The sequence below is a fragment of the Macrosteles quadrilineatus genome, unplaced genomic scaffold, assembly GCF_028750875.1.
Source record: "Macrosteles quadrilineatus isolate MER2022 unplaced genomic scaffold, UCM_ALF_1.0 Scaffold_5__1_contigs__length_97177068, whole genome shotgun sequence".
Classification (NCBI taxonomy): domain Eukaryota; kingdom Metazoa; phylum Arthropoda; class Insecta; order Hemiptera; family Cicadellidae; genus Macrosteles; species Macrosteles quadrilineatus.
The window spans coordinates 33,077,223-33,094,413 of record NW_026542598.1 but is presented as its reverse complement, the minus strand read 5'-3'; the positions used below and the strand labels follow the sequence as shown (position 1 = coordinate 33,094,413).

General features: G+C 34.7%; 1 protein-coding gene across 5 annotated transcripts in view; it reads right to left on the bottom strand.

Annotated features, from left to right (window-relative positions):
- Window positions 1-17,191, bottom strand: part of LOC128994011 (triple functional domain protein-like) — a 476,534-nt gene that overhangs the window by 132,719 nt on the left and 326,624 nt on the right. For all 5 annotated transcript variants that reach the window (XM_054418203.1, XM_054418206.1, XM_054418204.1 and 2 more), the window contains one exon: window positions 8,757-8,923. In XM_054418203.1, coding sequence (XP_054274178.1) covers window positions 8,757-8,923 — 167 coding nt within the window. The remainder of the gene's footprint in view (window positions 1-8,756; window positions 8,924-17,191) is intronic.

Here is a 17,191-nt window from a genome sequence, read left to right as displayed (position 1 = left end):
CAATTAAGTACACTAAACCCTAGGGAGCCTATAAACTATAAAACTATAAAATGTCGAGGTTAAGGCAACTCGCTACGAAGTAAAACAAAGATAAATTATTTTTTTGTATTTATAAAACACAATAACTTATATGTATATGGTTTTTACGTCCTAAAATGTTAAATGTTAATACCCGTAAGTTGTAAAAATGATTTTATTAGTGAGAAATGTGTATTATTATTATAAAAACTTCAGAGTGTAAAAACCTACTCAGGGACAACCTGTTTCAATAAATATTTGACAATAATAATACGAGTATATTGGAACAAATAAATTTGAAACGTAACGAAAATCCAAAAATTCTTTGTAAGGTCTCATAATAGTTTATTAAACACTAAATCCCCTACATATTATGAATTAAATTAATTAAAAGAATTGGTATAGCAAAAAAACTTGAAATTTAAATATTTTCTTAGTGTAAAATAGTAGCCATACTGTTTTAAGAACAAGCAATAAAATTCCGAAAAACTAGAAAAAAGAAAGAAATATCAGGCATAGTTGAAAGTTTAGTTATCTATTATCATGATCAACCGAAAATTCATCAGAGGTACTACCTTATCAAGTCGGAAAGAAAACTTAATAGAAATACCAAACACAAATTTGCTCAATACAAATTATTTAAAAGCCATCAAATACTAAAAACCTAACAAAAACACAACTAATAATCACGAGCAATTAAACGATAATCACAAATCACAACACGCACACACACACTCGCGTCCAACGGGCAACTGAGGCGCAGACTGCCGCAACAATGTGATTGACAATCAGGTGTGACAACAATACAGCACGTAGCGGCGACGACATAGCGGAGGCAGTGGCCAGACGGATACGGAAACAGCGGTCAAGCGGCCGGATGTGGAAACAGAAAACTGCGCGTCCTGCAAATGGTGTTGACAATGCAAATCTTGTTTGTAAAAGAGATTTGCACTGTTTGATGTCACCGACAGAAGATGGGATCTGTTTGCAAAACAGTCAAAGATGCGGAGAGTGTTTGTCCTTGGTGTATTAGTATTTGACTAGTGAATGCGATAAGATACACATAATTCAATATTATGGTGACAAACACATTTATTTTTACACGGAAATATTATGAGAAAGCACGAGCCCAATAATTTTAGATCAGCCAAGAAAATTAAACACCAAAACCTAAAAAAAATAAATAACATAATTTCACAAGAAACGAAAATATTGAATTTATGTTGTATCTATGTTACAGAAGTATTATATTGTCTGTGGTTACAGTGTCTACATTATTTTATTTAAATAAAAAACACCTAAGTTATAATAAATTCTGTCAAATAAGAATAAAACAAAGAGCATAATATGGATCTAAAAAAAATAAACTCATTATAGTGTAAGATAGAGTTTTAAAGTGACCACATCGAAAGAACAATTAAGCACACACAAAAAAAATTAATTAAAACTAAAAAAAAAATTAAATTATTATTAATGAATCGTATTAGGGACCGAAAAATATTGTAAAATTTAGAGCCCTGACAGAAATTCTGGTACTTAAAATACATAAAGGAAATTACTACGCAGTACATCAATATTAATAAGTGTTATGAATAAGAAATTTTGAGCGACATTCAAAATATTTTAGGGGAAACCAAATACAGAGCGTAATAAATTCATCAAAACGAACTTCAAAAGAAACAAACCAGGATTAATGTTGCTTATATAAATATCGAAATACCCTCTCAAAGTATGCTTTATCCATTTAAACCGCTGAGCCGCTTTGAAGCGGCTTAACTTTATTTTCCGTATTAATTTGCCAGCAAGCTGTTTGAGCGGGTTTTACCTATAAATTCTAAATAGTAAAGAAAAATGGAATTGTAAAGTATTTTTGGTTTAACAAACGTTTTATGTATGTTTGTTTTTAACAATTACGGTATTTAAAGATTCAAAGATTCAAAAAGTATTTTTTGATCATACAGTACAAAATTTATATACATGAATAGTGTCAGGTCTATTGTCAGTACATTAGCAATAAAAACGGTTACTATACATTACAAAATACTACGCATAATTTAAAATTGAAATTACTAAAATCTTCTATACTGTAAGGTGCATGGTCAAGTAAGAATGCCTTTAGTTTTTCATAAATTTAGATTTGTCGTTTTCGTTTTAAAGGCTAGGAAGTTTTCTAAAAAAATATTTTTCAATGTAAGAAGGTTTATTTAAAAAAGTTTTTTCCTACTGTTTTTTCCTAACAATGTACATGTTCTCTCACTGATTTGAGAAAGCAAAGTGGCCAATTCGCTCATCAGTGAGACAATGTTAACATTGTCTCACTTTAATTACTTTGTCTCACTCCAGATTAGCAACGTGAAGACACGAAATAGTGAGCGCGTAACATGCAGACAAGGTCGTATGCGCGCGAAATACGTTGGCAGCACTGGCTGTAAATCAGCTGGTCAGCTCTTGTACTGTTGTATCATTAAATGTCATATTAAAAGTTCATTTCTGTGTAAAAATGTGTTACGTTTCTTTACCAATTTATTTGTTTTATGGTATTCGTAGGAAAAATATGATGTGCAACTCGAGTGCAAAGTGCAATTGCCTCACTAGAGAAACCATTCATCACTCGCCTACGGCTCGTGAGTATTTCTCTCGAGTGAGTCAATTGCTCACTTTGCTCACTAGTTGCACAAATAACTAAAGTCTTGGTCGTTCTTCAACTAAATAATTTTTAGCCCTTTTATTATAATTATTCACAGGTAATTCTTGAGTCCCAGCAATATGGAAAAATTAATTGTTAATTTAATTGTTTCAAAAATAGATTTAAGGCGTGGACTGTAAAAATACCCATCTCCTTAAAATAAGATTTTCATCTTATTGACTGGTTATATTTTAATTTATGTATCAATCTGACAGCTTTTTTGTATTTTCAGAATCGTTTTAAATTATTTTTTGTTGTTACACCCTAACGATTGATACTAATCCCTTAAGTCTTACTTAACCATAAATACTAAAGCCTTACTTAAGTCAATTAAGATTATTGATTATACTTCATATTCGTATGTTCATTAACTAATATTACTGTACTGTAATTCAATAGTACCTACAGTATACATTATATAGCATACAAAAGTCTCAAGGGTGCACATTTAATCTATGGTATAGTTTAACCTAATGCTCCCAAGACAGCTTGTCAATGGATTTGACAGCTAACTAGACTAGACTCTATAGACATAGTTGATAAGTTGTCATCGAACGTCTTAGCTGAAATAGACACTACAGTCAAATGTTAATTCTTAGATTGTAATCTAAGTAAGGGGATTTGCAACGAAAGTACAGTAGTTGGTTTTAATTATTCAAATTATGTTAAATAATTAATTTTGTATATTACTAAAAGAAATATCATTCGTTGTAAAACCCGAATGGATTGAATCTGTAAGGAAGTATAAGAATAATTGATCCAACCTCTTATGTTTTGGTAAACTACTATTTACAAAAGTCGACTTCGAATCCATAAATTGTAAACAATTGTATTGTGGTAACTCCTATTTATTTCTATGGAAAATCGTGAACATTGCACAAAATTTCATCGGGCCATGTTTTATGTGCAATATACTCCGTTCACAAAATGTAGGCGGTTTGTGGGGAAGCGATTTCATCCCCTCTACCTCTACCTTACAACTTTGAAACAAAGCTGATCAGTTGATAAATACATTAGGTTAAAAAGTGGTGGGGGTACCCAGGAAACCTTCCCCTTAAACCGCCTACATTTTGTGAACCGACTATATTATATACGTTAGTCAATTTTTAACGTACTTTTAGAGCTAATAAACAAAATATTTCACTTGATACCCACTTAATTTAAAACATCGTAAAAATGAATACGCGTTTTAAGATTATAGCTGATTTCCGATGAAATGCACCCACCGAAAATGTAATGTAACTGATTGCATTACAAAAATTACATGAATATTTTGACTATTTTTGAAACATTTAAAATAACCCACTTAGCTATTCTTAACTTTTCAAACCTACTAACCCCCATATATACAACGGTAGCAAATTTTTATACTCTTCGGCCACTGCCCCTAAAGACTATGGATCACCGATATAATGACGCCATCAATCGTCTCAGTGGATCCTATAAAGCAGAAAGGGTTTATCGTAGGTGATATTACACTACAGAGGTGTTAGCAGACAAGATAATGGAGGAAGATGATACATGACCGCGCAGCTTCCTATTTACATACAACGCCTGCCTTCGCATGTAGCCTGTAGCAGATGTTACCGTTGCACAATCTCTGGGGGTTTCATGATGTTCTATATTCAATGGAGTTGTGTTGTTGTGGTGTGTAAAAAACCAACTTAATGATTTTCTATTGTTTCATTTTTTGAAAATGTCTTGTACGTTGCGTCGAATCGAACACAATCTTTCTCAAGAATTATATTTATTTTCGTATCGCTATCTTAACAATAATTCACTAAAACGTTGAGGGTTCGTCATTTTCTTCACTTACGCACTAAGAATATGTAACACAGGTCAATTGGTTATAGAGTGGGACTTATATGTATATATAGTCAATGCTTATACCCAAGTTTATATTTCTCGTACCGACGACTTTTACCATAGAATTAAAAGAGTAATTAATTAGAGAGTTTAACCGGTTATTCTTATAATAATTGTCAAGTAAAAACGTTTCATATACAAGGTGAAATGTTTCTGTTTGTTAATTCGAAATCGGGTTCGATGAAATACATTCTAAAATAAATCTAACGATTTTATTTGATTAAAAACAAATGTAATACAGTCAAAGAGTGTGCAATGGCCTAGTGACAAAGTAAATAGTTGAATTATCAGCTCAGTAATATATATTTTTAATAAAACTGCTTATAGAAGCTTAAGCGTTTTACAATATGGGCCAGACACGACTTAAACACAAAATACCCCCGCCGCAGCAAACCTGCCGTCTAAGCGAATTTCCATTTGGCTGAATTGATTTTTAATTGATCTATTTAAATAACATTAGGTTTAACGAGTACCTAGGTTTGTTGCTACAAGGAAACTAATATACCCCCGCCGCAGCAAACCTGCCGTCTAAGCGAATTTCCATTTGGCCGAATTGATCTATTTAAATAACATTAGGTTTAACGAGTACCTAGGTTTGCTGCTACAAGGAAACTAATAAAGTAGTTTTTAGTAAGTTTTTGGTAAAATATTGATAGCTTACTATAAAATAAATAAATTTGCCAAGTTTGATCAAAATATATCCATAAACAAGCAAACTACATCATTTTACAATATTCTCCAAAAGAATAACATGGGAATTTTAAATTTACCACTTTTTTAGTTTTCTCCGTAACCAATAACCGTACAAAAACACTTTGATATACTGAATTGTTTGTTTTTTTAAGCTCTTTAAGAAGGTTTAGAGAAAAATTGGGAAATTTTGTGTTTTGAGGGTAAAAAGTGAGAATAACCAATTTTTACCCCATAAAACCCCCCATAAAACCCTGTTCCCATGGACCGATCATGCTGGATCGCGAACTCATTCAAGTTTATCCCGCCTTACACCTTCAAACCAAATTTCATCAAAATCGGATAAAAATTACTCAAGTTATCGTGTTCACGGACACATATATATATATATATAAATCTATATATATATATATAAAAATTTGAACGAATGGTGTTTTTGGCCTCTGGGGACATTAAAATGAAAAAGTAAATCGGTCCCGGGCCTAAGTCTTACCATGAGACCTACGGTAATAGCTACTTCCCTATAGGGAAATTCGCTAAAAGTGTGTGTTTTAAGTAAAATAATTATTGCATAGTATAAAATGAATACATTTGCCAAGTTTGATCAAAAGATATCCATAAACAAGCAAACTAAAACATTTTACAATATTCTCCATAAGAATAACATGGGAATTTTAAACTTACCATTTTTTTAGTTTTCTCCGTAACCAATAACCGTACAAAAACACTTTGATATACTGAATTGTTTGTTTTTTTAAGCTCTTTAAGAAGGTTTAGAGAAAAATTAGGAAATTTTGTGTTTTGAGGGTCAAAAGTGAGAAAAAATATATAAAAATTTGAACGAATGGTGTTTTTGGCATCTGGGGACATCAAAATGAAAAAATAAATCGGTCCCGGGCCTAAGTCTTACCATGAGACCTACGGTAATAGCTACTTCCCTATAGGGAAATTCGCTAAAAATAGAAGCTCGAGGGCCATAAAGAGGAAAGGAAATTGCTTCTTGACTGGGAAATGAGGGGCCTAATCCACGCGAAGACTGAGGACACTGTTGCAAAGACTTGGGATTTTAAAACTAAACTTTTTGTTTTATTTTTAGTTTCATGACAGGTCCCTACCTCTCGAGGTGAAAGTGGTTTTAACACCCAAGTAATCACAAGAGATCTCCAAACGTCCAGAAACATAAAGAAGGATTTTATAGCTTTAAGATCCTTGCTCGGTTCATATTTTACCTGGAAACAGCTTTCTCAAAAACTGGTTTATTTTAAAAGTAAGTCATAATAAAAGTGGAATTTAAAAAATCAGACTAATATGATAGGAATTTATACTGATAGCCTATCGGTTAGCAGAGACTCAATAAACGAGAAGGATAAATTTACGAACTTGTATTCGGTTGATTTGGTAACTTTTGAAATATACCTTCTAAATGGTTGCACCTCGAACACGATCTCTATACAAGGTGTCCCGAAACTCATTGATCCCACTAATTGAATTCCTTTCAAAATGGTGTGTTTGAAAAAACTAACTAAAATATCTTAATCCGGCTCAACATTTCAAAGATACGCTACCGTTTTAGCTACAACGTTGAAACTTGGCATAATTATCAAACAGCCCGAAAACCCTTTGATTTTATAATTTATTAAACTAACTTTTAAACACACAACCTCAAACTCACAAGCTCTGACTATTTTGTTAAACAAATAAATAAAAACAAAAAAATAAAAAAAACATTGAAGAATAATGTATGAGTTAACGTTGTTAAATATAGTTAATTCAAGTCCATTGCTAATATTTTGAAAACTTGATGGAGATGGGCGCAATCATTTGACAGTAATTTGACCGAACATTCTTTTGTTAAACTGTATATTTTCTTTGGTGCCAATTTGACTAACTTGTAAATCAGTAAAATAAAAAAATAAAATGGACCAATGCATATTTTCCGAGACCACCGGATGACGAAAAATATTTTTAAAAATCAATCATATCCAAGTTTTGTTAAAACTTGTGCACCTTTACTAAACGTAATTAATTAGTAGGCCTAATTACTCCGCCACACATGCATACAGAAAGTTACTACGAAGACAAAGTGTGCTAACATTTGGTTGTAATGAAGCATAAATAACATTAAAGTGAGCCTCGCGGCCATTTCACGACCGCGGGGATGTAATGAGCGCAGCGAGCAGACGATTTACCGAGTCATTCCTACGATGATAAGCAATACGCGTGTCTAGCAATGATAACACCACCCCAACATTAGCGAAACGCCACTTTGGGAGACAGCGCGAAATGCTCGCCGACGTCAAGGTAATCCTTCGCCTTTTCAACCCGAACCCGCCTCCCCCACACTGACGAGATTATTTGGGCTTAAAAGATGAAGAGTCATGGGCTCTTCCCTACCTCGGTCGTCTTAATGTTTACAAATGGGTTCGCAAATGTATATTCATCATGAAGAATCATCCGTGGACGGATTTCGTTCAAGTCTAATTGAACAAAGGCGATTGTGGAAAGTGAGAGTGAGTTAAACTGGTAAAGCATTGACAAAGAAATTTATCACGTCAAACTACAATAATATTTTAGGTTGATACTCGTTGCTCAATACGTTTGATTTTGTAACAGCAAAATATAATCAAAAGTAGGTAAGTTCAGAAGTACCCATATTCAATTATTTTATTTTAACTACAACGCTAAACATTAGAAGCTCTTTACCGGAAATCGGGAGAGATTATCTGAAGATTGTCAAAGGTACACAAAAGAAGACTTCTTCGAATTACTTCTTCGAACGAAACTTACTGATCAAAATTTCTACCACATTTTCTAACACAAGACTCAATTGGGTAATTAAGGTTTTTTAGTTGTTTCGGTTTATTGAAAGTATTATTACAGTTATTCGCTTACATCAAAGGGCTACGATCAGGAGCCGATAGCTGTTTCCCTCGTGTTACACTATATGCACATTGATCATCTTGAAAAATAAGAATGTAGATAACGTTGCCTATATATTGAAATCCGTACAAGGTGCATTATTACTCTTTCATGAGAAACACAGTACCAACGAACTTCTATTTTGCTGCGAGTCACGGAAATATATTGGGATCGATGGCAATTTTGGCAAACGCGTCGTCAGTTTTAGATTGTTGCCAGACGTTTTGTCGTCCCGTGTAGAGGCCCAATCAGTCCTCAGTGAAGAAGAATCTGAGCATGTATCTGCTAAGTACTTCATTATAAAATTAAATTCATTTCAACCGTAGTCCTTACAAAATATTTTTATAGTCGAATCTTTTTATAGGGTGAAACGTCTTGCTGCAAACTAAAATTGACGCGGTTAACGCCGTAATCACTATGAGAACGGCCAAGAATGCACAGACCTATGGCAAATGCCAAAGAACTATCATCATATCAAACATCCTAAAAAATTTCATTATTACTTCAAACTCGTACAGGCATTTTGGTATCATCTATGTCAACTTTGATCACTACACACTAGAGGAGTGCTTCCTACCTCAACTCCTGCAGCAAGGTGTCGCCCTGACTGATGGTAGTGACGGAGGCGTCCAGACAAGAGTCCCTCTGTCTAGCACACTCCTCTAGCTGCCGCTCGGCCGCCTCCAGAGTGTCTGGCGCTTCATCGCAGCCGTCCTGGCGCAGCTCCTCTAGCCAATGGTCGAGCTGCAACAGTCAATGAAGGAACATGAGATGGTGTAAAAGTGAAACTAAAGACATGGGTTGAGAAGAAAACCCAAGGATAAACACAGGCTTTGGCAGATCAAACATTCAATGAAAATAATGCAGTTGTCCTGGTGCAGCTCCTCTAGCCAATGGTCGAGCTGCAACAGTCAATGAAGGAACATGAGATGGTGTAAAAGTGAAACTAAAGACATGGGTTGAAAAGAAAATCGAAGGGGAAACATAGTCTTTAGTAGATCAAAACATTCAACAAGAATAATGCAGTTGTCCTGGCGCAGCTCCTCTAGGCAATGGTCGAGCTGCAACAGTCAATGAAGGAACATGAGATGGTGTAAAAGTGAAACTAAAGACATGGGTTGAGAAGAAAACCCAAGGATAAACACAGGCTTTGGCAGATCAAACATTCAATGAAAATAATGCAGTTGTCCTGGTGCAGCTCCTCTAGCCAATGGTCGAGCTGCAACAGTCAATGAAGGAACATGAGATGGTGTAAAAGTGAAACTAAAGACATGGGTTGAAAAGAAAATCAAAGGGGAAACATAGTCTTTAGTAGATCAAAACATTCAACAAGAATAATGCAGTTGTCCTGGCGCAGCTCCTCTAGGCAATGATCGAGCTGCAACAGTCAAGAGAGGAACATGAGATGGTGTAAAAGTGAAACATAAGACATGGGTTGAAAAGAAAATCGAAGGATACACACAGGCTTCGGTAGATCAAACATTCAACAAGAACAATGCAGTTGTCCAGGCGCTGGTTCTCTATCCAATGATCGAGCTGCAACAGGCAAGAGAGGAACATGAGATGGTGTAAGAGTGAAACTTAAGGTATCAATCGAAAAGAAAGTACAAGGGGAAACATAATCTAAGTTAGATCAAACATTCAACGAGAATGATGAAGCTGTCCTGGCGCAGCTCCCCTAGCCAACTTGGAGAACTTATATTCAGCTAAGTAAACATTAAAGTTCAAACAAACGAGAATGAGCTTATCTTAGAAGATCCATTAAGAATGAGTTCACCAGAACATTCAGCAACATCATTTCAGTAAGGTGATCTTCTTATAGTCCCCTTGTGAAAAGGAAGTGCGCCTTTCTTCTCATAAAATACCTTTCAAAGTATTATCAAGCAAAGACCAAGTAAACAGCGTTAACCTCATTTTGCATACGCCTATACATCTATTTACTCCACCCATATGTACGAAAACTAACAGTATACATTCACAGCCGGCGATTACTTTCACTACAACTTGAATGGAAGATATGTTTACTTAATTAATGAATGTAAACTGATCCAGGTCGGAGAAACCAATGACGATAGGGATGAAAGTGGTTTGGCCGCGAATTCTAGAGCAGTGTGGCCATAATAGTGTACATATGTTAATGAGGTGATCCTAGCATGCTAATAGAACAACCGGTTAAAATAGGCGGTGGTAACGGGCCTAGCGGAAAACTGAGAGTGAATTGGATCTAGGTGCGGTAGTGAAAATGCTTCTTCAGTATCCACACGGCTGAGTACCCAGTTATTAATATTTGCCTTAATATCTGAAGGTTGCTGATTCAATTCCTAGAGAAGTCGATTCTGTACTCGGATCCAACTTGTCCTTCTGCTATATTTTAATGATCTTATTCATCAATATGTTTGCTTACACAGTGACGAGAGCGTGTTTCGAACTATGTCTACTTAAAAAGTTGTTATTAATTTCAATGACATTAGCAAACATGAAACGGAAAAATAGGTTAACAAGGTTATCAATTCGATATCGGTTAAAAATTGAGACAAACATTGTCTTCTACTGGCATAAATATGCAATATTAAACACACAAACGGGATCGCTACGAGCACCGAATCGATAGCTGTTGCTAAGCGACTGTAGCGATAGCGATGTACAGTACGTATATCGGATACCGATACGGTGGTACCCGCCAAGCAATTATTTTATATTGACATAAAAACACAACAAATTATAAATTTTTACCAAGCATATCAAACCTTTTAATGTATGCTTTGCGTGGAGTATAACTGCTTCACATAGAATACAGATAGAGGGGAAGATACAAAAAACTTCTTTACTGACAGAAAAATACAACCGATACCGATATACACCAATCAAATTGAACGATTGGCTTTTATTCTGATCTCGAGTAGAACCACTTAAACCGTCGCTTGTTAGCTTAAACCGCTTCTTACTGGTGACTCTTAGATTAACGCTAATGTTCAGTGCTTTTACGTGCCGTCCCACCATATATTAACGATGAATAACGAATATAATACTGTAGTACAGCAAATTAAATTGTAAAAAGTAGACTATATTTTTTACAAACGAAACTCGTTACAATCATTGTTTGGTGAAAATAAAATTAGTGCAAAACAAGAAAACAGTTAAACAAGTTTAAGCCAAGCAAAACAAACAAGTATTATATGGGTCCTATAAGTGGGACGATAGCAACAATGTATACTAGGCTAACCTAATTCGCAGTATGACGTAACACAATAAAATAACATATGTTTTGCGTATTGGATGTAACAATTACTGTAACATTTACAATTTTTAGTAATTCATGTGTAGTGTTGAATGGTACATAATTGCATTTATTTTATTCATTACCGTTATTTTACGGTGGAACTTTGTGTTTAAAATAGCGATACATTCAAGTTCAATCCAAATCAATCACAAACAACATAAAATACAATATTAGTAACCTAAAAAGTAACAAATAAAATTCCTAATCATAACCTACATGTAAACCTAAATATTTCTTTGTACGAACAAAACCTGAACAAAATTCAGTCGTTCCACATCACTACTGATATTTCAACGATAACAGAACGTTGCTATAGTCACGGACACGAGGCACGTCTAGCCGCGAACCTCTTTGCATTTTGAACACACAACAATTATAATGCGCCCGCGGTCGCATACGTGGGTCATTCATAAACGGTCCCGTACTTTCCAAACGGCACGTACCGCCTTACCACCGTACCACTTACCAACGTCAAGTAGACCGGGGAACACACATGGAAATACCACATTACTTTGACAAAACCCCCGTTGCTGCAAACCTGCAGAAGCAAACATACCTGGTTGGATTTTCACTAATATTATTCCTAAACATTGCTAGATTTATTTTCCATATAAACAGGTAATTTTAGGTTTTCTGCAATAGGGAAGGTTATAAAGTGTTTTTTATTTTAAAATAATAGTTTAGTATGAAATATAATATTTGTTTTGGGGGGTCCAAAATGGGAAACGCCAATTTCACCCAATTGAACTCGGTCCCCAAAGTCCGATCATGCTGGTTCGCGAACACACTCAGACAAACGTAGATGATGAAATTGAACTAATGGTTTTATTAGCCACTGGGGACATAAAAACAAAAAAAACTGTCACGGGATATAGGTCTTACCATGGGATGTACTGTTAATTTTTGTCTTTGTATAGTAAATTCGCTAAAACCAATGGTAATACAGTAATTAATTTCAAAACGGAATTTCAGGGCTTAACACGAATAATACGGAAACGTATTTCACAGAAATGCAATCTCGACGAGAATATTACAATAAGTTAACTGAATGGAAACGACGCTTTACAATGGTACATACACGAACAAAGATCAAGCACAGATTTGCTCAAAGTAATATCTTACTACACAGCCTTTGTAAGAGGTATTCGTATTACAAAATCCAAATGAGAAATTCTTACAGGATTTTCCAGGAAGAGTATTATTTGACAACATTTTGATATTCAAGCAATGTTTCGATGGATTACTTATAGTCGATTTCTATATAAAGGGTTTATTAATAGAAGAAAAGGGGGCTGTTTTAATATTTTTTTGAGTCAACTAGCCTTTGTAAGAAATACACAATTACTACACGAGGAATTCTAATTGAGAGTTTCATGTAGTATTATTTTATAAAATATCTTGCATTTGGTGGAACATAAGTTCATCAAAAGGAGACGTCTGGGGGGGGGGGGACGATAGACTTCCGTCTTGAAGAAACGTGTTCAAATCCTAACAATCGCCGATTGCTTTAAGCTACGCAATAAGAGCGTCACTGGTTCGAATCCCACCTAACTCCGCAGATTATGTTTTAGTGGTAAACATAGTAAACTGTAATTTAACTCATCTAGAAAAGGAACAAGAATAGATCTCACATGCAAATTATAACATTTTGTTAACGGAGATCCTCCTAAATTATAATCATTTCGATAATAAGGGGAAAGAAGGTCAGGTAATTACTATATTGCTGTGGTTTATAGTGTGTGTATTTGTACTATATTTAATTTATATGTAGGTGAAGAGTATATTACACACAGTGAAATTTAAGGATGGACATTTCATTTTCTAGTTTTTTTTTTAGCCTGGAACTGTTTTTACACATTATTTCATTTTATACTTTAGAGGGTTGCGGGATTGTAATTGGCGGGATTTGAGCCCGGGACCTCTGAGGCCAAAACCCCGAGCTCTCCCACAAGCAGCTTACTTCTCTACGGGACACATACATTACGACAAACACGAATAACGTAATGTAAATATTCCAAATGTAGATGTAAGTAATGGAGGAGGCAACATGGGCCATTAGGCGCGTGTACTCATTGTGAGACATTCTCATAACAGCCCTTATGTGAATGTAGAACACCCCTAGGTTGATGTAGGGTTCTCGGCTAAATAATAGATGACTTAACTGTATACTGTAGACTGTACAATGGCGAACTTGGACGAATAGCATTGCAGTGAAAAGAGTTGAGATTTTATTCTCATCGTGGAATTATCTTCATCAAACGCTCTCTTTATCTTATGATAATCATTTTGTTGATTCACAAATATTGGTGTAAATTGCGAAGAAACTTTGGTAACAAAACGTACACTACTATGATTTTTTTCTTAATGTTTCAACTATTTCAAAATAAGTATAAAATATTAAAAAATCTAATTTTTTGTTGGTAACGTAAAAATGTATTACACCAGCCATAAATTTGTTCTTAATCATTATGATTTATGAAAGTAGAATGTTTATAACGTTATTTATTAACGTTATAAAATAAATGTAATATTTACCATTGACGGAAGTTATTCATACTACTATAGACCAAGTGGGAATAACTCAAACAGTTCAAACGTTTGTGTAACTCTGCTAATTGTACACAATAATAGTAAAAAACTAAAAAAAAAATTGTATCACCATACATTACACTAAACATAATTATGTGCACTACCGACGGCAAAAAAAAGGTTCTTGTTAACATTAACAATACTTATTGAATTCGTTTATTGTTTAGCTGTTGCAATAGTTTTACTACCTATCCTTAGACATTTTATGCGAAAATATAACATGAAAAAAACCTACTAAAACGAATAACAACTATGACGCAAGCAATCCTAAAGTGGGAATCGATTGGTTCAACTGATTCTGGAATCCTGTTCGGGGGAATCTCTGAAAAAGACGTGGCGATGAAAAAGCTGCCCCATAAATCAGCTGACCGACAAGTCGGGGGTTTGTTGTGAGAGAGATAGAGAGATGAGGCGGCTGTATTGATGAGCCGAGAGGGACCAGAGTGAAAAAGTTTCCGTGTCTGGGTAAAAAGTGAGCCAATACATCAACCTTAACAACCAATAGCGCAAACAGTGTTGCAATTGTTTGAAGCAGGAATACAAGAAGCGCTATAACATTAGGAAGCTATGGCTAAGCAAATATTTTATGAAAACAGCTGATTAAAGATAGTAAGGCCTAAATAGTGGTATTTAATTTATGACGTTTCTGTTAACAACATTTTAGCGGTTTGGGGAAGAAATATATCCCTCCATTTGAACCTAACTTTACAGATAAAAGCTCAACAGCTGAGGTTCACCAACATATAAATCAGCTGCACTATAAAAGGTAAAAAAGTAGTGTGGGATTCCCCCTCAAACCACCTAGATTTTGTGAACGGAGTATAGTAATACAGTTAGTAAAATGTAGGATGTAATCGTAATCAAATATTGTCTCATGTAGAAAGACCAGTGTAGACGTTTGAAATTCTTTGTCAAGGGTTGTATTCTCACAAGCACGCAGAAATTATAGGAATGAGCTCCATCTTTGAAAAACGCGTACTAAATTTCTAACGATTTAAATTAATTATATTGTCGTTACTGATTCTTCTTAAATAATGAAACAGAAACTTAATATACTGTCTAGCTACTATCAAATTGAAGAATAATTTGGTCCACTTGTCAACCATTCTACTAACGAAGAGGGTGTTGGTGACAAAAAAAAAACAAGTAAGACCAGGAAAAACTCGTATGTTACTAATTTTATCCAACAAAAGTCACGTTCCTTATCAACCCTAACCCACCAATACTATTATGTTACTCATGTTATCTACTCAAGTGACGTTACTCATGCTGTGTGTTGCTTTGTAGCACAGCCAGACAATTAATTAATTGATGACTACACGGTAAGCCTGCGGATAACCATATGGTGGAGGTGAGCGGCCTCATACAGACACAAACGATGACTGATTGTGTATCTGGTAGACGTGGATAACTTGCTTGACGTGATTCTGTCGGACATATAGCGCGGGTAAATTCGAACACTACAGTATACCTCTTCCACAAGCCTACAGAGGTAGCAAGTAGAAAGGACCATCAAAGAAAGAGGGGTCATTGACTAAGTGATAGGCAGGAAGAAACTCCGTACCAAATCTATACGAAATAGGTTTGTGAATCCCCATTTCAACCTGTAATACTTATATTTACCCGATTCAGTGTAACAACCATACTAAATAATTTGCGATCTTTAACTTTGTGAATTTACGTAGGGTATTCGTAGGTTGGTAGTTTGGCAGCCTTTGATCAACGATTACTTTACTGAATGCTCAAGCGAGTTTTTCTAACCTAACCTAAAACTGCAATTGGTAAAGAAGGTTTCCCAAACAAAAAACACCTGCTCAGCTCTTTTTATCTTCTAAATTGTCCCAGTAGAACTTGAGGAAGGACAAAGTCGTCAAAACCCCCCTCACCAATCAATAATTCCTCTATTCCCCAGTGTTGGTGCCAAGCAATGTTAAACTCCTAATGTTGTGTCTACCTGATCATATACAGGAGGCAGTGAAAGCATTAGCAGCGTCTACCTTGACCGAAATGTTGGTGGCTGTGGCTGCCCATATGTCGTGCTAATATCGACGATGTGTTCAACTCTGTCTCTGACACAATACAAATGAAAATCTATGCTTCCTATGAAACCTGATAGCGTAGTTCAATGCAAGACTAGTTTAAAAATACATTGTTAGAATGTATAAAATATTTGCTTAAACGTTTTTTTGAAGCCCAACTGATTCCTGGTACCTGTATGTAATATAATAGTTGTTTTTTTCCCAACGTCTAAATTCCTGACCAAAAGTCACTTTGAATTTATTTAAAATTCAACTACTTATTGTTTTATTTTCTAAAATTTTTGTAGCAAGTTAAAATATTTTTGGCAATAAAATAATTCTGCTACGTACCACCATATATTAAACATATTCCTACTACATACGACGTTATAATCAAGCGTATAGATCAACAAAAGACAATATTTTAGGTTATGTTTGTCCCAAATCTGAATTCATTGATGTCTTCTTTGTATTTATGAATTTATTTGCCAGTACATTTTCCATACCATCATCTTTAAAAATGTACATAACAGGAAATGTTAGTTACATAATAAATAGAGCTTTGCAAACAACGGTATAGTGAATTACATAGATAACATATTAAATCTAGTGGGTGAAATAAAAAAAGTACGATTATTATAATAATTACCGATATTGAGACTTTACTGCGTAGTGTAACCCAAAAGTGATCAAATGACAACTGTAGAAAAGTTACCTAGCTATACAAGAGAAAAAGATTCGATTTAACGTAAAATTCGAGACACCCGATTTAAACCTAGAAATGCCACCCAATTTAAAACCTACATTATTGCTGGGGCTTGATAACTTATTAAAATATCCAACTTTCGTTTCAAATTACATAAACCTTAAACGATATTAACGTTGGTATTACACACGCAAGTGTTAACGACGATCACGCAACGGGAAGCATGTCACTTTTACTAAACCTGCTCGCACCAGTCTTTAATTTATCAGAAACGAGAGAAAACATAATTCAGAAGAAAAAAACTAAAATTAAATTATTAATGACTCAAAGATTGTTGAGCTAAGTTCATCGTTTCACAACGTGTGTGGAATTTATATGCAATTTTTTGTGGGCCCATTCTTAAAATGAGTTAAAAAGTA